The sequence below is a fragment of the Vipera berus genome (assembly GCF_964194415.1).
Source record: "Vipera berus genome assembly, chromosome: 2".
In the NCBI taxonomy this organism is placed as follows: Eukaryota; Metazoa; Chordata; class Lepidosauria; order Squamata; family Viperidae; genus Vipera; species Vipera berus.
The window spans coordinates 270,929,002-270,952,658 of NC_138203.1; the positions used below are offsets into that span (position 1 = coordinate 270,929,002).

The 23,657-nt window shown below is 43.9% G+C and overlaps 1 protein-coding gene across 1 annotated transcript in view; it reads left to right on the forward strand.

The window, feature by feature from the left end:
* SLC44A4 (solute carrier family 44 member 4) overlaps window positions 1–23,657 on the forward strand; it is a 60,699-nt gene continuing 37,042 nt past the window's right edge. The window contains exons 1-2 of the mRNA XM_081316414.1: window positions 1–145; window positions 19,394–19,442. Of these exons, the coding sequence (XP_081172540.1) occupies window positions 100–145; window positions 19,394–19,442 (95 nt within the window). The 5' untranslated portion in view covers window positions 1–99. The remainder of the gene's footprint in view (window positions 146–19,393; window positions 19,443–23,657) is intronic.

The following is a 23,657-nucleotide window of genomic DNA, read 5'->3' on the forward strand; positions in this document are numbered from 1 at the left end:
ATCGCCCCGTTCGGAGACTTCTCCGCTCGCCTTCCGTCACTCCCGGGCTGCGCAGGGTCGGGGGAAGCCGCCTTCTCCCGCTCCTCGCCCGGCCTCGAAATGGGGGGCAAAAAGAAAGAAGACAACGAGGCTTCCAGCCAGTACGGTGAGTCCCCGCGGTGGGTCTCAGGCGGCCCGTGGTGGAGGGGTGGGCAAAGCGGTGGGTCGAGGCTGGAAAGCCCAGTGGTTGGAGCAGAGCCCAGTTTTTCAGCCCCTCGGAAATCGGGGACGCTCCCTCACTGGAGATGTTTAAGGAGAGGACGGAACACCCATTTGTCTGAAATGGTGTAAGGGGTCCCCTGCTTGAGCAGGGGGGCTGGACTAGAAGACCTCCAAGGTCCCCCTTCCGGCTCTATTCTATTCTCCTTTTTTTTCTTCCCCTAGTCTTGAGCGCCGGGAGCGTTGTCTGGCGTTTGAGAAAGGGAGAGCAAGGGGATTTTTGGAACTAGGAGGATATTTGAAGGTTTTTTTTTTAAAAAAAAAAACAAACTAAAAGTTTGAAGTTTTTGCTGTTGGGGGAAAATAGACAGCTGATGGCTGGCGATTCGTTTTCATGCCTTTGTTTCTGGGCACGCCCCCGTTTTTAATTCCTAGCTCGCCAGAAACTTCAGAATTTCAACCGGGAGAGAAGAGAAAAACTGTGAATCCAAAGTGATATCTTTATTATTTTTAATTCACTTAAAGCAGTTGTATTCTTCTCCAGGTTTTAGACAGGCGACGAATTTTAAGTTTAAGAAACTTTCTACTGGTTTCTTAGTCTGCTACAGTACAGGTAGTCCCCGACTTGCAACGGCTTGTTTAGTGACCTTCAATGTTACAACGGCACTGAAATAAGGGACTATTCTTCACACTTACGACCGACCGTTGCAGCATCCCCATCATCACTTGATCAAAACTTCAGATAATTGGCAACTGGTTCATATATATGACCGTTGCTGTGTCCCAAGGTCATGTGATCATCTTTTGAGACCTCCTGACAAGGAAATTCAATGGGGAAGCCAGATTCACTTAACAGTTGGGTTATTAACTTATCAACTGCAATGATTCATTTAACAACTGAAGCAAGAAAGGTCATAAAATGGGGCAAAACTCAATAAATGTCTCACTTAACGATGAGCTCAATTGTCATGTTGAGGACTGCCTGTACTTTTCTGTGTGTGTGTGTGTGTGTGTGTGTGTGTGTGTGTGTTTGTGTGTGTTTGAATCCGTATTGACTCCTGGCAATTTCCTATATACATCTCTGCAGGATTTCTTTTTCTTTTCTTTTTTTGGCAACATTTTAGAAGTGGGGTGTGTGTGATTACGTGTGTGTGCCTTTGAGGCAGTGTGGACTCTTGGCGAGTGCCTGGATTAGTCCCTGCAGATTTTTTTGGCAAGATTTTGGAAGTAGTATGTGTATATGTGTGTGATTAGTGTTGATTCCTGGCAACTTCCTGGACTTTCTCTGCAGATTTGTTGTCAGTAGTGTGTATGTGTGCCTTTGAGCCAGTGTCCGTGGCAACATCCTGGACAGATCTCTGAAGATTTCTTGGCAAGATTTTGGAAATGGCACGTGTGATCAGAGTCCTGGCAACTTCCTGGAAATTTCTTGGGAAGAATTTGGAATTGGTTTGTCCTTGCCTGCTTCCTAGGGCTGAGAGAGAGGGACTGGTTCAAGGTCACCCAGCTAGCTTTGAGCGCCAGGCAGGACTAGAATTCACAATCTCCTGGTTTCTAGCCTGTGCTTTAACCACTATACCAAACTGGCTCTCTGCATTTTGAAGTGAGAAGGCAAATGTTGTCATATTCATTTTTTTTATTCCCCCTTTATTGTATATCAATTATTAAATGTGGCAAACGTACCTAATACTGGTTGATGAAGATTCTCACTCATCCAGGGTACAGTTGTCTGGAAGCTGAATCGTGGCAACTGGACTTCTTTTCTTTTTTCTTTCAAATGTTTTGCAGCAAAGCATTTCAAACAAAAAAAAGAAAGAAAGAAAAGTCGGTCCTGGAGACTTTAACCAACTTGCTCAGATTGAAGAAACTACTTGGAAAAGCAGCAAAACTTTTCAAACAAGGAAAGTTGGTTAGGGGGAAACTTAACCAACTTGCTCAGACTGAAGAAGCTACCTGGATAAGCAACAAAACTTCAAACAGAAAAGAAAAGTCCAGTTGCCATGACTCAACTTAGTAGCACGTACCTAGTGCTACTTCCTTCTCCTCTTTCCCCCACAACCACCACCCAGTGAGATGAATTGGGCTGAGAGAGAATGAATCAACCAAAGTCACCTAGTTGGTTTAACATACCTAAGGTGGGACTTGAACTCACAGTCTCCTGGTTCCGAGACCAGCACCTTTACCGCTACACCAAACTGGCTCTGCATAGCAGAACGTAAGTTTGGTTAGCAGAAGGATTTTGACTTCCATATCTGGTGCCTTCAACATGAAAGAGTCTTCAACCTGCGTTTCATCCTTTCTGTCAGTCAGAATGAAACCTTCAGGGCTAAACTGTTCAGTGAGTTGACCCTTGTGAAAATATATCAGAATGCAAGACTCCTTTTAAGCTCAACTCATGAGGCACAGGGTCAATGTTAATCACTGAGAAGAGTTCACCCGTTATTCTTGACCAGTTAGAAATTCTAGAGCAGGGGTCATCAAACTTGGCCCTTTTATGAATTGTGGACTTCAACTCCCAGAATTCCTCAGCCAGTCACGCTGGCTGAGGAATTCTGGGAGTTGAAGTCCACAAGTCATAAAAGGGCCAAGTTTTGAAGACCCCTGTTCTAGCGAACTTTCGTAGTTTGGGTTATAGATTTAGAAAGACATTTGTCCTCCAAGTTTGCTGCCTGGCTCCTAGACGTTTCATTACCAAACTAGATAACGTCTTCAGTGGGATTGGGGGTGAAGTGTCTTGTTCGTTTATATAGGTCCTGGTAGTCAATAAGTCTTGTGATTCAACCAGTCACGACACCAACCGACCATCCAATTCTTGACTAGTGTTTCTCAGCCTCAAATCCAAGATGTATGGACTTCAACTCACATCTGAAAGTAACTGAGGTCGAGAAACGCTGTTCTAGAGTATGAAGGGATGATCATTAATGGTTTGTTCCCAAGCACAATTATTTGGGTTCACCCAACCCATTGAGAAAAAAACTAAATAAATTGAATGATGTATCTTGGTTATATTGTGGGATATTATGCCAGACATATCAAACTGGTTGTACATAAGGGAGGTAAAAAAAACTCAAGACAGTGGTTGTAGTTATGTGATCAAAGCCACACCCATTTTACACGCACCACGTATGTTAGGAGCACAGCTTGAACCGTGTCGTTACAGCCACCATTTTGACTTTCCCCCCTCCCTCTGAAAATACCTATATCTTTTTTTATATATAAAACTTTATTAAAGTTTTTCAAAACTTTCAAAACTTTTTCAAATCAAGTGAAGTACTAATACCACTTTACAATGCCTTGGTAAGGCCACACCTGGAATACTGCATCCAGTTTTGGTCACCACGATGTAAAAAAGATGTCGAGACTCTAGAAAGGGTACAGAGAAGAGCAACAAAGATGATTGGGGGACTGGAGGCTAAAACATATAGGGAACGGTTGCTGGAATTGGGTATGTGTAGTTTAATGAAGAGAAGGACGAGGGGTGACATGATAGCAGTGTTCCGATATCTCAGGGGCTGCCACAAAGAAGAGGGAGCCAAGCTATTCTCCAAAGCACCTGAAGGCAGGACAAGAAGCAACGGATGGAAACTGATCAAGGAGAGAAGCAACCTAGAACTAAGGAGAAACTTCCTGACAGTTAGAACAATTAACCAGTGGAACAACCTGCCTCCAGAGGTGGTGAATGCTCCAACACTGGAGGTTTTTAAGAAGAGAGTGGACAGCCATTTGTCTGAAATGGTATAGGGATTCCTGCCTGAGCAGGGGGTTGGACTAGATGACCTCCAAGGTCCCTTCCAACTTTATTATTATTATTATTATTATTATTATTATTATTATTATTATTAGTAGTAGTAGTAGTAGTAGTAGTAGTAGTAGTAGTAGTAGTAGTAGTAAAAAAATAAAGCTGACAGTCAAAAAGGAGAATAGAAAAGAAACCATGCTTTTACCTAAACATTCTTTGACTGAAATACATACATTAATTCAAAAAAATGTTGAAGGTCAATATACAACTCAGACCTGAGATGTTTTTGTTAAGCTGATGGGAGGAAAGTCTGGAAAAACTCCATGGTGTTTTTGTTCTTATGCAGGTTGTCCTCAACTTACAACAGTTCATTTAGTGACTGTTCAAACTTACAAGGGCACTGAAAAAAATGACTTATGACTGTTTTTCATACGACCGTTGCATTATCCTCATGGTCATGTGATCAAAATTCAGATGCTTAACAGCTGTTCCTATTTATGACAATTGGGGTATCCCGGGATCATAGGATCATGTTTTGTGACCTTCTGACAAAGTCAATGGGGAAGCCAGATTCACTTAACAATCGTGTTACTAATTTAACTACAATGATTTGTTTCACAACTGTGGCAAGAAAGGTCATGAAAAGGGGCAAAGCTCATTTAACAAATGTCTCACTTAACAACAGACGTCTTGGGCTTCGTTGTGGTCTACCTGTATGTGACAATGGGAGCAGGACTTTGATGCGCCCAACGAAGGCTTCTACAATGAAGAAATGTTTGGTAAAGCTGATGTAGTCGGCTGGAATGGTGGAATTGCAGCTCAGATTAGAGAAAAGACTACTGCAGTAGTCTAGACTACTAGACTACTGCAGTAGTCTAGACTACTGCAACGCTCTCTACATGGGGCTTCCCTTGAGGACCACCCGGAGGCTCCAACTGGTACAGAATGCAGCCGCGAGAGTTGTGTTGGGAGTCTCCCGATACTCCTATGTTACACCTCTGCTCCGTGAGCTGCATTGGTTACCAGTTGTCTTCCGGGTGAGAGTCAAGGTACTAGTAATGGTGTTTAAGGCCCTACATGGCAGGGGTCCGGAGTACCTTAGGGAACACCTGCTGCCGGCATCAACTTCCCTTCGCCCTGTGCGTTCCCACAGAGAGGGCCTCCTCAGGGTGCCACCTGTCAGAGAATGTCGATTGGTGGCCCCCAGGGGGAGGTCCTTCTCTGTGGGCGCCCCGGAGCTATGGAATCAGTTACCGGTTGAGCTCCGGACGGCGCCCGATCTTCGCTCCTTTCGCCGCGATCTAAAAACATACTTGTTCGAACAAGCCGGCCTGGCCTGATGGGGGATTGGTAGGGTTTTTATTGTATTTTACTGGGGTTTTACTATGTATTAATTGTTTTTTAGTGGGCATGTATTTAATCATTTTTTAACTTTTGTAATTCTGTGTTTTTATTCTTGCCCTGTTCACCGCCCTGAGTCCTTCGGGAGAAGGGCGGTATAGAAATATTAATAAATTAAATTAAATAAATTAAATTGACTAAATTTAGTATCAATTGGAAGTCCCGTTTGGAGTTTTTTGGGGAAAAAAACCCAGAAAAATGTGAAATCATAATTTATGGATTTGAATATTAGTAATGTAATTCTTAAAAAAAATGGACTGTACAATTGTAGAGTCAAAGTTGAACTCAAGGTTTATTTATATCTGCTAGAAGTCAAAAGTCATTTTTTCTATATTTTTGTTTTTTTGTTGTTGTTTTTTGCACTTCTATCAGACACCTATCTTTTGCTGCAGTTACAGGTCGTCCCTGATTTACAACCACAACTCAGCCCAAAATTTCTGTTGCTAAGCGAGACATTCATTGAGTTTTGCCCCATTTTAACAACCTTTCTTGCCACACGTGAAGTGAATCATTGTAGTTCAGCTACTAAAATGGTTGTTAAGTGAATCTGGTTTCCCCACTGACTTTGCTTGTCAGAAGGTTGAAAACGTTTATCACATGATACAGGGACACTGCGACCGTCATAAATATGAGATTTGCTAAGCCTCTGAATTTTAATCTCGTGACTCTGGGGATGTTACAACAGTCGTAAATATGAAAAACGGTCATAAGTCACTTTTTCCAACCCTAACTTCAAACAGTCACTAAACAGACTGCCAGGACTACTGATAGTTGATTCTCTGATTCAAGACTTTTTATGATGGGGGCCCTTTAGTGTCCCTTTTTTTCAAAATAAAGCTAGTCTTCTAGTTGATTCTGCTAAAAGGGACCTTGGGAGATCTACTCAAAATTCCTCCCCTAACGGCCTCATGATTTCAAAAACTTGCTGTGTGGTTACTAGGTTTCCATACGCAACAAAGATACTTCCTCATTGAGGTAGCTAAGTCTTCTGAACTAATCCTAGATCCCGTAAATTCTTCTGTTGTAAATTCTTCTGTTGAAGCGCTGGGAAAAATAACAGTCAGGGGTCTTGGCAAACACCTCCAAGATTTGATCTTGGTGACACTCTGATTGTACTACCATAGGAATTAGCGGTGACATCTTTTTGAAGGTCTTTTGCCATAGAAAGTACCTGGGCGTGAGAAATGAGGAAGTCTGTAAGATTGCCCGCATGGAAAAATAAAAGTCAATAGGAATGAGGAGCTGTTCTTGATGAACTGAGGGACACAATATAAGAAAAGCCAGCAAACAATTTGAGCTAATAATTTACTTTTATAATGTTCTGTCAGTGTCTTAGACAAGCGTTCCGCATGTTTATCTTGAGTTTATTCTTTGTCACCTTTCCTGGTTGGTCTAAAATTAGACTTGCAATCATGTGGGGAAGAAAACAAAGTCTAATCTCACACTAATTGTTTCCCAGAAAACAAGATTGGCCAACCGAAGGCCGTGGGATTTTATATGGGCCATGTCAAATCAGCCATGGGAGGTGGGCGGGTGGGTAGAGGTCAGAAAAGCCAGCATAAAGCCCCATATCCCCTTTTAATGGCCATTTCACAAGTTTGACAAAATGGAAGGGGGGGGATGGTTTCAGTCACACCATCCTGGGCATCAACTTGACTTCTTTGAATTGCAGACATTCCTAGGATGCCCGGAGGGGAGGGGAGGGAGGGAGGGGAGGGAGGGAGGAAGGAAGGAGAGGGAGGAAGGAAGGGGAGGGAGGGAGGGAGGGAGGGAGGGTGGACGGAAAGAGATGTAGGGATGAAGGGGGAGGGAAGAAGGAAGGAGGGGGAGGAAGGAAGGAAGGAAAGAGAGATGGAGGGAGGAGGGAAAGAGATGGAGGGAGGGGGAGGGAAGAAGGAGAGGGAGGGAGCGGGAAGGAGGAAGGAGGGGGGAGGGAGGAAGGTTAGGAAGGAAGGAAAGAAGGTTAGAAAGGAAGGAAGGAAGGAAAGAGGGAGGGAGGGAGGGAGGAGGGAAAGAGATGGAGGGAGGAAGGGGAAGAAGGAAAGAAGGAGAGGGAGGGAGCGGGAAGGAGGAAGGAAGGGGGGAGGGAGGGAGGAAGGTTAGGAAGGAAGGAAGGAAGGAAGGAAGGAAGGAAAGAGGGAGGAAGGGAAAGAGATGGAGGGAGGGAGGGGGAAGGAGGGAAGAAGGCAAGAAGGAGAGGGAGGGAGCGGGAAGGAGGAAGGAAGGGGGGAGGGAGGGAGGAAGGGAAGGAAGGAAGGAAGGAAGGAAGGAAAGAGGGAGGAAGGGAAAGAGATGGAGGGAGGGAGGGGGAGGGAAGAAAGAAAGAAGGCGAGGGAGGGAGTGGGAAGGAGGAAGGAAGGGGGGAGGGAGAGAGGGAGGAAGGTTAGGAAGGAAGGAAGGAAGGAGAGAGGGAGGGAGGGAGAAGGGAAAGAGATGGAGGGAGGGAGGGGGAGGGAAGAAGGAAAGAAGGAGAGGGAGGGAGCGGGAAGGAGGAAGGAAGGTTGGGAAGGAAGGAAGGAAGGAAGGAAGGAAGGAAGGAAGGAAGGAAGGCAGGCAGGCAGGCCACACATTTTATTAACTTTAATGGCCAGAGAATAAGGGTAGGTAGAGGGTTGAAAATGTCAAAATGGGTGTCACAACTAAATCAACGCCTTTTTTGTTCGTCTTGAGACTCTTTAGGCTCCCCTCCCCCAGGAGGCATTTTCAAATACCTCTTGTTCCCAGTTAATATCATCACTGGTGAATTTGTTTCTCTTAAAGTTGTGTATGTGTTTAGTTTCCTCAGGTGTATTTTACAAAAAACCTCTTCCAAATGCTTCTCAGGTTAATGATTTCTTAAAACGGATGGTTCTCTAGTAGCTTTGGAACAACTACCAGACAATTTAAACAACTTCCATCTCCCCCTTTGGGCCAAGGGGCTGGGTGTCCTTCAGACGATGGGTGAGTGGGAGGGAGGGAGATGATGAATCCATGAAAACTGACCAATATGTTTGACCAGAAGGGTGCAGCCTGACAAGCGAGAGGGAAAGGAGAGAGCGGAACAAGGAAATGGAACAAAGCAAATAAGAATCATTCTTATGGATTATGTTTCATGATTGTTTCTATAATAACCAGGAAGCAAAACTCAGAAAGTTGCATTTGGCTGTCCCCCAGTTTGTGCCCTCCAGAAGTGCTGGAGTTCAGGTCCCATAATTCCCAGCAGGTCTAGAGGGTACGAGGTTGGAAAAGCAAAGTGAGCCCACTCCCTTAATTATCTCTTCAATTAAGAGCAACGATCCAAAAGCTACAATCTTAATTCTAATTAAAATCACTACGGATTGAGCTGGAAGGCAAAAATCACTCCGTTCTGAGCGTTCAATGAGAAAAAAAGCCCTGGGTAAAGCACATCGTCAGTAGTTAAGGAGCAAAAACACCCTCTGAGACAGGCCAGGACAATATTGAATTGAACTGAATTTATTAAATTTATATGCCGCCCTTCTCCCTAAGGACTCAGGGCGGCTCACAACAATAAAAGTTAAAAACATAAAATACAAAATTCAAAAAAGAATTAAACAATGAAGTAAATACGTAACAATAGCCCCAATAAAACCAAATTTAAAACTACAGTCAGTCCAGGCCCAATTGTTGAAACATCCATGTGTTCAGGTCACGGCGGAAGGACTGAAGGTCAAGGGCCATCCGCAGCTACGGGGGCAGTTCGTTCCAGAGGGTCGGTGCGACCACAGAGAAGGCTCTCCCCCTGGGGGTCGCCAGCCGGCATTGCTTAGCTGACGCCACCCTGAGGAGGCCGACTCTGTGGGAGCGAACCGGGTGATGGGAGGTTGATAATGGCAGCAGGTGGTCTCGCAAGTATCGTCTTGTTTACAATAAGAACTCAACTGGATTAGTGCATTGTATGCCATGTTTATTCAATAAGCTACGGCTGCTCACACAATATGCTAAGACATAAACTAGAGTTTCTGAACCATAGCAACAAAACCAAGCCACACCGTAGACCAATGCAGCTTCTGAGCCCAGCCAATAGGGTGTGCCTTACATATAATCACATATACGACAATACAGGTAGTCCTCGATTTACAACAGTTCATTCAGTGACCGTTTGAAGTTACACTGCAGTTCATATAGTTGAGCTTGAAGACCATCTGAACCATAGTGCAACACTGAAAATGCACTGAAAAAGGGGCTTATGGCCGTTTTTCACACTGACGACCGTTGTGGCATCCCCGGGGTCACATGATTAAAGTTCAGATGCTTGGCAACAGGCATGCACTTGTGATGGTTGCAGTGTCCCGGGGCCATGTGATCACCTTTTACGACCTTCTGACAAGCAAAGGCAATGGGGAAGCCAGATTCACTTTAAAAACATATTACTAACTTAACAGCTGCAGTGATTCACTTAACAACTGTGGCAAGAAAGATTGTAAAATGGGGCAGACTTAAACAACTGTCTCACTTAGCAACAGAAATGTCAGGCTCAATTGTGGTTGTAACTCGAGGACTAAATGTATTGCTATTGCTATAGTTCAGACATGTCAAACACAAGGCCCGGGGGCCGGATCCGGCCCGTGAAATGGTTTCATGTGGTCCGCAAAGCCATCCTGGAAACAGTGAGGGAACGGCCCCCACTGCCTTGGCCCTGGCCCAGAGACCCTCCTTCTACCAGAGACCCTCAGATCTGTCCCACTCCTGCCCAGGCCCCCCCCATAAGCACCCTTGATACAAACGATGTAGAGTTGGCCATGCCCACCCAGTAGGCCATACTCACTCTAGCCACGCCCACCCTGGCCATACCCACCCGGCCCCTTGAGGGCAACCGCAATGCTGATGCGGCCCTCAATGAAATTGAGTTTGACACCCCTGCTATAGTTTAATAACTGAGGGCCAGAAATGGCTGGTCTTCTGTTGTAACTCACCCAGGTGTCTACCGGTAGATGCAGAACTGTGAAAGCAACATTCTGAACTGGTATATCAAGCTGCTAAAAACAATGCATGAACATTGAGCAAGAAATAATCACAAAACTAAATGACACTATTAAAATCTGCTTCATTGGATTCCTCCTGACTCGCTGCAGTAAAAACATTTTTCCTTTTTTTTTTTTTAAACACACCCTGTTCTTGAAACGCTCATCCCAGAGTTTGATGATTACCCGTAATTTACCTCGTGGAATGAGGCCTAAGGACTGCATCTCTGCAAGAGCAATCCTTACTTCATCATAGCTTTACTTCGTGGTTATATAAGTTATTTCTCAGCTACTAGTATTGGTTATTATTACTTGCCTTAGGCATGAAAGCCGGCTGGGTGAGTTTGGGCCAGTCCCTCTCTCTCTCAGCCCAAACAACCTCACAGGATTGTTGTGGGGAAAATAGGAAAGAAGTATTGGGTATGTTCACCTGTCTGAGTTATTTATAAAAGCAATGAAGGCGGGATATGTATGCGTATGCATATGCATATGCATGTGCATGTGCATATGCATATGCATATGCATATGCATATGCATATGCATATGTATATGTATATGTATATGTATATGTATATGTATATGTATATGTATATGTATATGTATATGTATATGTATTGTTGTTGTTAGTTGCGAAGTCGTGTCCGACCCATCACAACCCCATGGACAACGTTCCTCCAGGCCTTCCTGTCCTCTACCATCTTCTGGAGTCCATTTAGGCTCACGCCTACTGCTTCAGTGACTCCATCCAGCCACCTCATTCTCTGTCATCCCGTTCTTCTCTTGCCCTCAACCTTTCCCAGCATTAGGCTCTTCTCCAGTGAGTCCTTCCTTCTCATTAGGTGGCCAAAGTATTGGAGTTTCAACTTCAGGATCTGGCCTTCTAAAGAGCAGTCAGGGTTGATCTCCTCTAGGACTGACCGGTTTGATCACCTTGCAGTCCAAGGGACTCGCAGGAGTCTTCTCCAGCACCATAGTTCAAAGGCCTCAATTCTTTGGCGCTCAGCCTTTCTTATGGTCCAATGCCATACATTGCAACTGGAAAGACCATAGCCTTGACTATACGCACTTTTGTTGACAGGGTGTATATGTATATGTATAAATAAAATAAAGTAATAGCACTTAGGCCTATATATTGCTTCACAGTGCTTTACAGCTCTCTCTAAGCAGTTTTACAGTCAGCATATTGTCCCTCCCCCTCCAACAATCTGGGTCCTCATTTTACTCACCTGGGAAGGATGGAAGGCTGAGTCAACCTTGAGCTGGTGAGCCTCGAACTGCTGGCAGTCGGCATTCAGCAGAATTAGCCTGCAATACTGCATTCTAACCACTGTGCCATCACGGCTCAGCGCTGCCAATCACAGCCAACTAAGAAAATAGATGTATATACCAGATTAGGCAGCTATGGCCTCTCTACGATCTATGGACTTCAACTCCCAGAATTCCTGAGCCAGCTGGCTCAGGAATTCTGGAAGTGGACAGGTGGTAAAGGGGACATAGTTGCCCACCCTGGTATATATTAATACAGTCCAATTAAAATATAAAAATATAATTCACTGGACTCACCACCTATGAGGCAACATTAAAAACTGAATATGTGATGGCATTGGCTTCCCTCTTTTCTGAGTTTCTTAAGAGGAAATGCCCAGTAAATTTGCATTTATAATGCACATAGAACAGTTTAAATATGCTAGCTTGGCAATGTCTTCCTTGATCTCTGGTATATAAAAGCACCCATAATAAACCCACAAAACTAACAATGCCACGTCATGGATGGGTTGGGGCGAAACCTTTGTATTTATTGTAAAAAATCTAAGCTACAGTAGTTACAGGTTAATTTATCTGTTTTAATATTAATTGTAATGTTTCAGCTTTTAATATTTGATGTTTTAATCCTGTAATTGTTGCTGTCTGTCATTTACATTGACAGCTACGCAGAGTTGCTTGGTAGAGAAATGGGTGCCATACAAATTTAATAAACAAATATATAAATAAAGATGCAGCGCACCATTGCCAATTTATTTGGTGTGTTGCAGTTGTGCGAGAGTGTGACAAACAAGGTAGTCCTTGACTTAAAAACGCAACTGAGCCCAACATTTCTGTTGTTCAGCAAGACAGTTGTTAAATGAGCTTTGCCCCATTTTACAACCTTTTTTGTCACAGCTGTTAAGTGGATCACTACAGTTGTTAAGTTAGTTACACGGTTGTTAAATGAATCTGGCTTCCCCATTGACTTTGCTTGTAGGAAGGTCGCAAAAAGTGATCACATGATCCCAGGACACTGCAACCGTCATAAGCCGCCCTGAGTCTTCGGAGAAGGGCGGGATATAAATGGAATTAAAATAAAATAAATAAAAATAAAAATAAATCATCTGAATTCTGATCATGTGACCCTGGATACATTGCAATGGTTGCAACTGTGAAAAACAGTCATAAGTCACTTTTTCAGTTCTGTTGTAATTTTGAAAGTTCGCTGAACGAATGGTTGTAAGTCAAAAACTACCTGTAGTAAATTGCTAGTCAGTCCCATGCAGTTTGATCCAAGCGTGAAAAGCGAAGGATGTTGCTTGGGAAGCATTCAAACCAACATTTAAAACTGGAGTGGATTTCTTGTATGGGCATATCAGACTGACAGATAAGGAGAGAAAAATCCAGAACCTGCTCCAAAATCAACAATGAGGTTGGGAATATGTAAGTCCTGCAGAGGCTTCACTAACAGTTGGAGGTTTTTTCTTGTGGAAAAAACCAACCTGGGTCTGTTGCCCCACAGAGAACTCAGCATCTGGCCACAGTACTTTGCATTCAAAAAGAAGACGGCAAGGGGGAGAGAGAAACAGAGGCCTTTGATCTTTTCATTCCAGGAATGTGGAGTGTCAATTACTCGGAATGGCCTCCGGATCAACTCTCTACTATCTTTAAAGATGCTACACCAGAGAGAAAGCCTCTTTCTGGCCTGCCAAACCATAAACCGCTCTAGGCATCCCTTAAGGGGGATGGAGTTCAAGCTATTTAAGTCTGTCCCTTAGGTATTCCAAAGCTGTAGGCTAGCTGATTGAGAATGCCCTGAACAGCCAAGACAATAAATGAATGAATCATCAAATAAACCCGGTGTTTTCACTCGAGGCACAAATGACCAAGCTCAAATTATCCCACTTTGGACATCTTATGCAAAGATCTGCAGCTGCAGCCACAAAAGAAACCAACCGAGTCTTAGGCTGCATTAACAGAGGGATAAAATCAAGATCACGTGACGTGTTAGTACCACTTTATTGTGCCTTGGTAAGGCCACACTTGGAATACCGCATCCAGTTTGGGTTGCCACAATAAAGATGTTGAGACTCTAGAAGGAGTGCAGAGAAGAGCAACAAAGATTATGAGAGGACTGGAGGCTAAAACGTATGAAGAACAAATGTAGGAAAGGGTATGTCTAATCTAATGAGAAGGACTAGGGTTGACATTTTAGCAGTGTTCCAATATTTGGGGGGGTTGACACAAGGAAGAGGGGGGGTCTCCAAAGTACTTGAAGGCAGGATGAAAAACCATAGATAGAAACTATTCAAGGAGAAAAGCAACCTAGAATTAAGGAGATTGGATAGCCATGTGTCTGAGATGGCATAGGATCTCCTGCCTGAGCAGGAGGTTGGACTAGAAGATCTCCAAAGCCCCTTCCAACTCTGTTATTCTATAATCTAGCTCTCTGGAGAAGACTTTGATGCTGGAAAAGTTGGGAAAAAAGAGACAAGGGCAACCAGCAGCAAGGGAGGAAGTACTCGGTAGAGTGGAGATCGGTTCAGCCTTGGAAGACCTGAAGGACCAGGTTAACCCTGTGTGGGGTTTTCATTTGTACCGACTAGCAGGAGACACCACAGGGGAACTTTCATCCCATTGGGACTCATCATTTGTCAAACAGTCAGTTAGGTCTTTAGAGTGGATTTGGCATTTTTCTCCACCTGTCGAGTGCTTTCCAAGGATCTGCGATAGACAGATGTTAATGTTTGATGGTCTTAAATATATAATTGCAGGATGTAAGCTGTTCCAAATAAATCTACCTTTTGCGATTGACCAATGGTGATTTTGTCAAAGCCGAGGATGTTATGACTTCTTCTTCTTCTTCTTCTTCTTCTTCTTCTTCTTCTTCTTCTTCTTCTTCTTCTTCTTCTTCTTCTTCTTCTTCTTCTTCTTCTTCTTCTTCTTCTTCTTCTTCTTCTTCTTCTTCTTCTTCTTCTTCTTCTTCTTCTTCTTCTCCTCCTCCTCCTCCTCCTCCTCCTCCTCCTCCTCCTCCTACCTATTGTTATTGTTATTAGGTTTACAGTCTGTTTTTTGGTGTTTTTGTTGTTAGTTTATTTATTTATTTATTTATTTGTTTCAATTTATAGACCGCCCAGGGCGGTTTACAGGGCTAATTAGTTGGGTTGTGTGTTGCTTTTTCTGGTGCTTTTGTGCATTTCTTAAAACTTGTCATGAAGTAAATAAGGTTAAATAAACTTTTAACAAAGAGGAATAATAATTTATTAAGCTTCCATGTCACCCAAGTCTAAGCAACTCTAAACCACAAAATTACAATAGAATCACTAAGCACAAGAAACAGAAATAATGCCTGTTTTGTCCCTGTGAGTGAATTGATTCCAGGTGAACAATGTGGCTAACGTATTTTGACAATATCTGACAAGTTGCTTTTGTCATAGAGGAAATGAAAAAAAGGAGAATATTTCAGAGACAAAGTGTCCGTTTTATGATGTTTGCATACTTTGGCAGTGACTTTTCCTAACCTTCAGCATATCTCTGGATTGTTTTCAGATAACTTTGATTATTTCCTGGTTAATTTTTTACATCACTCTTTCCCAGCTTATCTCTTATACCAAAGAGTTGGACCTAATAGTTTTATAATTAGATTTGCAATTGACCCTGGAGGTGAAGGTGACAAAGAAATAGGCTGTCAGACTTGTCCCAGCTTGGGTATTTAGGAAAGAAAGACCCTGGACTCCATTTCTAGCGAAATGTACACTTTTACTAAAGCCAAATGGTTGCAACATAAGCAAAGCTGGATCTGAATAGGTAAAGGTAAAGGTTCCCCCGCACATGCGTGCTAGTCGTTTCCGACTCTAGGGGCCGGTGCTTATCTCCGTTTCATAGCCGAAGAGCCAGCGCTTGTCCGAGGACGTCTCCGTGGTCATGTGGCCGGCATGACTAGACACCAAAGGCGCACGGAACGCTGTTAGCTTCCCACCATAGTGGTCCCTATTTTTCTACTTGCATTTTTACGTGCTTTCGAACTGCTAGGTTAGCAGAAGCTGGGACGAGTAACAGGCGCTCACTCTGTTACGCGGTACTCGGGATTCGACTTACCAAACTGCCGACCTTCTGATCGACCAGCTCAGCGTCTTAACCCACTGAGCCACCACGTCCCTACTGGATCTGAATATTCCTGCTCAAAACCTGCCTTTTCCCCAATTCCCAGGCCCTCCCTCCTTGACCAGTTCATGAGCCTCCAATGATATTTGAATTTTGTGTTTGAGTAACAGCTTTGAGGCTTGGAGCCTCTTTGATCTAGTTTTGCATTCCATTCTCACGATCATGTCCTTGGATGCACCAGTCTGTTCTGGATTGGAACCTCTGATTCCTGACATCCCTCCCTCCCCTTTCTTCTCTTTCTTCTCCCTCCCACATTTTATGGCAGGATGCCAGCCAAGCGAGGCAGGCTGAAGCGTTTACAATGGCAGAACTGACACTGAGCCCTGGTGGTACAGTGGTTAGAATACTGAACTGCAGGCTACCTCTGCTGACTCCCAGCTGCCAGCAGTTTGGCAGTTCGAGTCTCACTGGCTCAGGGTTGACTCAGTCTTCCATTTTTCTGTGGTCAGTAAAATGAGGACCCAGATTGTTGGGAGCAATAGGCTGACTCTATAAACCGCTTAGAGAGGGCTGTAAAGCACTGTGAAGCAGTATATAAGTCTAAGTGCTATTGCTATTGACCAAGATACCACATTTTTTCTGTATTGAGTAGGAACAGAAGATATTGCTTGTTTCCTAAACTATTGCTTGTTTCCTACATATATACAGATAGATAGATAGATAGATAGATAGATAGATAGATAGACAGACAGACAGACAGACAGACAGACAGACAGACAGACAGACAGAAATATAAATGTTTGCTGATGCTTTAAACTAATTTGTATATCTGTCAGGACCCACCCCAGTCCACGTCTTAGGAGAACAAAAACTCTTGGAGTCAGTTCTAGTCCAAAAGGAATCTTTTACTCGGACATGCTTGGTTGTGGGAATACAAGACAGGACTTAGTATTGTTTTACAAATTGAAATTTTATAAAGGGTACCCGGTTCAACCCCCCTTCCCTCAACCCCATTTGGTCAGCCTCCATCCTTCTACTTTGTGTCATCCCTTTCATGGGGGAAAAAGAAACTTCGAATCTTTATGGTTATTGCCTTCTTCCTCTCCAGAATTAAAAGAAGACAAGCCAGATGCCTTCTTCTCTAACCCTCCCTTTTGTTCCCCCCAGTTCAAAAGGTTCCCTTGGCCTTTGAAATAACCTAAGGCAGGCTGAATCCACATATGCTCCTCCTTCCTTGAGAGATGGCAGAATCCATGGGGGGGGGGATAATGTTTTAAACATACACTTATGAATGTGATATAAATGGATTCTGACAATATCAGTGATTGCATCATCTCTTTAGATGCCATATGCTAAATAAAATCATATGTTTTAATTTAATTTAATTTAATTTATTAATATTTCTATACCGCCCTTCTCCCGAAGGACTCAGGGCGGTGTACAGGGCAAGAATAAAACATAAGTTACAAAAATTAAAAAGTAATTAAATACATGCCCATAAAAACAATAAATACATTAATAAAACCCCCAATAAAATGATAATAAAAACCCCAGCAATCCCACCCTCAGGCCAGGCTGGCTTGTTCGAACAGGTATGTTTTCAGATCACGGCGAAAGGAGCGAAGATCGGGCGCCGTCCGGAGCTCAACCGGTAACTGGTTCCATAAATCCGGGGCGCCCACAGAGAAAGATCTCCCCCTGGGGGCCACCAATCTACATTCTCTGACCGGTGGCACCCTGAGGAGTCCCTCTCTGTGGGAACGCACAGGGTGAAGGGAAGTTGACGCCGGCAGCAGGTGTTCCCTATGTCCAATGCATGTTTAAAAAAATGGCACAGCTTCAACCACAATGTCACAGTCACCGACTGGATTCTTTTGAGGAACCTCTGAGGACATCTTTGAATGACCAATGGTTGTCATACCCAACAGATGGGGATGGGGACATCTACATTTGTTCCAAGATATTCTCCCTAGTTGACCTTAGTACAGGTCCTACAATCAGCCCCGGAAAGTAGAACCTTTTCTTGACCCTGCTTCATAAAGTACCAAGCAACCAACTTTGCTGAAGTAGTACATCCATCCAAGTGGTGGGATTCAAATATGTGAACAACTGGTTCTCTGTGTGGATGTCGCTTCCGGAAGTCTGTTCTGGGCCCGGGCAACAAAAAATTAGCTACCGGTTCTGCCGAACTGGTGCAAACCAGTTGAATCCCACCACTGCATCCATCCTTTGAGAAGGTAGTGCCCCTTTTCCTACAATACATTTAACCAAGGGTGGTCCTTGACTTACAACCACAACTGAGCCCTAAATTTCTGTTGATGAAACCTTTCATAAGTGAATTTTGCCCCATTTTACAACCTTTCTTGCCACCGTTCTTAAGCAAATCACTGCCACGTGGTTGTTAAGTGGATCTGGCTTCCCCAATGACTTTGCTTGTCAGAAGGTCGCAAAAGGCTTTTTTCAGTGCTGTTGTAACTTGAAACGGTCACTAAACAAATGGTTGCAAGTCAAGGACTGCCTGTATGATGGAGAGGCAGGTGTCTGCCGTATTTAAGAGTGGGAGACTTGGTCATTATGTCCTTGAATTGCAAACCACGGCGTGGCAAGTATGGAAGGAAGGTTGGTGTTATATTCCTGCAACATCTGGAAGATGTTCTCCTCTACTGTTCCCTTCTACGGTATATTGTCTCCTACTGGTACATCTGGAAGAGGCACAAGACGCGCTTGTTTGATTTTAAGAACTGTCTGGTCTCCCTGAGCTAAAATAGCTACCCAGGGAAAGAAGAACAGTCTGGAAGTGGCCAAAAGTGAGAAAAGGCACACAGCTCGATGCTACAGCACTGTGAGTTGTGCCATGTCTGCACAGGTAGTCCTCGACTTACAATAGTTTGTTTACTGGCCATTTGAAGTTACGACGGCACTGAAAAAAACGAGTTATGACCACTTTTCACACTTAACAACCATTACAGCATCCCCATGGTCACATGATCAAAATTCAGATGGCTGGCAACTGACTCATACTTATGACGGTTGCAGTTGTCCTGAGGTCATGTGATTTCCTTCTGACAAGCAAAGTCCGTGGGGAAGCCGGATTCACTTAGCCGCCATGTTACTAACTGAACAACTGCAGTGATTCACTTAATAATGGTTGCAAAAAAGGTCTTAAAATGGGTCAAACTCACTTAGCAAATGTCTCGCTTAACGACAGAAATTTGGGGTTCAATTGTCATAAGTCGAGCACTCTGTATTTAAATTAAACTCTGCTAATAAGGTCTAAAGGGACGCAGTGGCTCAGTGGGTTAGGACGCCTAGCCTGTCGATCAGAAGGTCGGCAGTTTGGCAGATCGAATCCCGAGTGCCGTGTAACAGAGTGAGTGCCTGTTACTCATCCCAGCTTCTGCCAACCTAGCAGTTCGAAAGCACGTAAAAATGCAAGTAGAAAAATAGGGACCACTACGGTGGGAAGGTAACAGAGTTCCGTGCACCTTTGGCGTCTGGTCATGCTGGCCACATGACCACGGAGACGTCCTTGGACAAAGGCTGGCTCTTTGGCTTTGAAACGGAGATGAGCACCGGCCCCTAGAGTCGGAAACGACTAACACACATGTGCGGAGGAACCTTTACCTTTACCTTAATAAGGTCTAATAAACTCACCCATAGAGATCAGATTTCATGCAAGCTCTTCTTCTTTTTGTAATACTTTTAGACCAAATCCGATCTCACTCTTGCTTTTTTTTTCCCCCAGGGGAGAAATGTCAATACGATCCTTCTTTTCGTGGTCCTATCCAGAACAGGTAAGAATACCTTGTGCTACGAAGGGATGACTGGAATGTCCAGTGGTAGATTGAGGCTGCTGGAGCTAAGGAGGAGACAGAAATTTTAGTTGCTCAGAAGAGAAGGAGGAACAAGGATATCCCTGAGCAAGTGGGGCCCTAGAAAAATTGTAAGGGCCCCAGGGGGTTAGTTGCAGGAAGGCATGTGCAAGAGATCTGCATTTTGTTTAGGATGCTGAGTTTTATTTCTGGGCATCAAGAATTAGATCTGCTGTCTGATGCACATTTGGGAAGCGTCAATATTTATTTGACCCATGACTGTTGTGCTAGGTTTGCCACCAACCATTATGGTGAAGTTTGCAGATGATACAACAGTAGTGGGCCTTATTCATGATGACAATGAGGGTGCTTACCGCAAGAAGGTTGAGGATGTGGTGAACTGGTGTAAGGAAAACAGCCTAGTTTTAAGTGCTGGAAAAACCCAAGAGATCATTGTCGATTTCAGAAAAGGCAGGCACAGCCACACTCCTCTGTGCATTAATGATTCACCTGTGGAGATGGTTACCAGCATCAAATTCCTGGGTGTGTAGTTAACAAGTAGGCCTGCTTGGTCACTCAACAGCAAGACACTGGGGAAGCGGGCACAGCAGTGCCTGCATTTTCTGCATCGCATGAGAAAAGCACATCTTCCTTCCCCTATCCTTACCACTTTCCGCAGAGGGACGATCGAGAGCATCCTGTCATACAGCATCACAGTCTGGTTTGCAAGCATCACTGCTTCAGACAGGAAGGCTGGTGCAGAGAGTGTTGAGGATGGCCGAAAAGATCATTGGCAGTTCCCTCCCTTCCATCCAGGACATAACACAGAAGCGTTGCTTGAGCAGGGCGTGCAAGATTGTCTGGGACATGACACGTCCCTTTCATGACCTGTTTTCCTTGTTATCTTCTGGGAGGAGGTTCGGTGGTATCTGAAGCAGAACATCCGGATTCAGTCACAGTTTTGTGCCATATAATATTAACCTTGTGAACTCTAAAGCTTCCTCCTTCCGTTATGTGTTCAAGATGGTTAGTGATTAATGCTTCCTTAAGTAACACCAGCTGCCTGCAATTAGTGCAGGTTCAAGTCCCACCAGGCTCAAGGTTGACTCAGCCTTCCATTCTTCCGAGGTAGGTAAAATGAGGACCCAGATTGTTGGGGGCAATAAGCTGACTTTGTAATAATGCCGCTTGGGGTGTGTGTGAAAGCCCTAATAAGCAGGCATATACATAGAATGAAGGCTACTGCTAAGCTTGTCAGCCGCCCTGAGTCTTCAGAGAAGGGCAGGATATAAATGGAATTAAAATAAATAAATAAATATGTAAGGGTGTAGGTCTATACATATGTTGTATATAGTATGTTTAAATGTGTGTTATGTGCAGGGCTTTTTTTGTCATAGAACGCTCAGAATGGAGTTCCGGCACCTTTTTTGGAATGAACCTTGTAGGGTAGGCAAGGCAGGTTGTATGACATATGTGAGTTCCGGCACCTTTTTCTTTTACAAAAAAAGCACTGGTTATGTGTATGTACGCTTTGAGAGCAAGCAACTAAATTTCATTTTTAATATGTGTCGTTGTGCCCACAGTAAAAAATGACAATGTTGTTAGCTGCGAAGTCGTGTCCGACCCATCGCGACCCCATGGACAACGTTCCTCCAGGCCTTCCTGTCCTCTACCATCTTCTGGAGTCCATTTAAGCTCACGCCTACTGCTTCAGTGACTCCATCCAGCCACCTCGTTCTCTGTCATCCCCTTCTTCTCTTGCCCTCAATCTTTCCCAGCATTAGGCTCTTCTCCAGTGAGAAAACAATAGATGAAATGACAATAGAAGTTATCTAATATCTAATATGTCAATAGTCTGACTAGTGAACCCAACAAAAGGATTCCTCAAGGCTGTTAAGTCCCAAAAGGTAAAACTTTATTGGATGCACCATGTCAGAACTGAAGAAGCAAAACCAGCTCTGGGTTTTTCCGTATGAAAGCTTGCTTAGCTAAACAATATATTTCCTTGCCACCACCCACCAGGTGTTCACACTGTCCAATGGTAAGACTTCTTTTTCTTATGGGAACAGTCCACTTCTCCATCAAGCACCTGTGACTCTTATGTACTGGGCTCTTAAAAAATACCATGTGGGTTGCTGGAGCAACTAACAGCTCTCCAGCAACCCAGACTATAAGTCTCCTGTGCTGCAATTGGCTATCTCCAGGCAGCAATGGTTGATTCAAACCTATTGGCTGCCGCCTTGGGGCTAGACTATATATTGCGGCTAGTTGCAGCCTTTTCCCCAGTACACTTTCTGCGCAAAATAAACTATGAGTTACCTTGTACTCAGCTTCGTGTCTTCATTCCTGTGCCAAAGAACCCGCTATTCCTGTGCCAAAGAACCCGTTATTTAACAATGACCTTGGTGGTTTGCAGACTCTCATGGTCCGTGAACGGCTTCTTGATGTTCCGTTTCCTCCCTTCGCTTTCTACCCCTCCCCACTTTTCTATGGCACATTGATTAGCGATAGAAGCCAGCAGGCATCATAGTGATTCAATCTTGATATTTGAGATACTGAAAAAAACATTCTCTTTCAAGTAAGCCTCTTGGTTTTCGCTGCTGTTTGCTCCCACAAAATGCATATTTAGTGTTTGTAATCTTAAAGGCAGAGAGGAGCCACTAAATTTGCTTATGTGATGATGAGAGTTGGAAGTTACTTCTTTATATATTTCTTTCCTTTTGCTTTATTACAATCTCTTCATCTTTCTTTTCCATTTTCTGCACTTTTTACTGTCTCTTCTCTTTCTTTAGTAATAATAGTAATAATAATAACGTTGGACGGGACCTTGGAGATCATCTAGTCCAACCCCTGCTCAGGCAGGGAACCCTATACCATTTCGGACAAACGGGCTGTCCAGTCTCTTCTTAAAAACCTCCAGTGTTGGAGCATTCACAGCTTCTGGAGGCAGGTTGTTCCACTGGTTAATTGTTCTAACTGTCAGGAAGTTTCTCCTCAGTTCTAGGCTGCTTCTCTCCTTGATCAGTTTCCATCCGTTGCTTCTTGTCCTGCCTTCAGGTGCTTTGGAGAATAGCTTGGCTCCCTCTTCTTTGTGGTAGCCCCTGAGATATTGGAACACTGCTATCATTAAGTTAAGTTATTAAGTTCAGTTTGAATTAGCTTTCACTGTTGTAATCAGAATCCCTACTAAATGTATATGCAAATCATCCATGTTTAGTGCTTTAACTTCCTGTGGACGATGCATCAACATTATCCACTGTGGCTGAGACTACGGTCAGCCTTCCCAACTCCAGATGGGTTGGACTTGAGCCTCATAATCTCCTAGCAAGCAAGACTGGTCCTGGCACTGTTCTACCAGCACTGAACCTATACTTTGAATTCCAGGGCAAGGATTGGCTGACAAGGACACTGCAGTTTGAAGTTTAAGGGGACCGGAGGGGTACCGTGCTGGAATGTGCCATTTTATGAAATTGGGGGGAAGAGGAATAGGTTACTTGGAGAAGAGTTTTGTGTTCCTCCCAACCATAACCTATGGAAGAGCCCAGCACCCAACGATAGCAATTGCAATAGCATTTAGACTTATGTTCCATTTCAATGGTGCTTTACATTCCTCTCTAAGCAATTTACAGAGTCAGCATATTGGCCCCAACAATCTGGGTCGTCATTTTACCGACCTCAGAAGGATGGAAGGCTGAGTCAACCTTGAGCCAGTAAGGATCGAACTCCAGACTGTGGGCAGAGTTAGCCTGCAATACTGCATTCTAACCACTGTGCCAACATGGCTCTACTTAGCAATTATGTTCTGGAACCAACTTTGCATAAAGCCTGTGATTTACTGTAGGTGGAATAAATGAACTCTGTGCATTGTATTTAAGGACATTTTTCTTCTTTCTTCCTCCCCCCACCCCCCACCCCCAGTTTTATAAGGCTTGATAAAAATTTCCCCAGCAAGATGTGTGAGTGTGGATGTGTGCACATCCCTGCTGCAGCACATGGCAGTACCAAGCCATGTTGGCTGACCTCAGAAAAAAATTGGCTTGGGTAGTGCTTGAATAAGAAACTAGAAGAAATCCAATGTGTGTTATCTGGCGTGGGAAATCATAAAAAAAAGCTTTATGGATTGATGCACAAAGGCAGTAGAATTTGAGACTTTTAGTATTTCCACGATGTAAATACCCATACACGTGTGTCTATAAG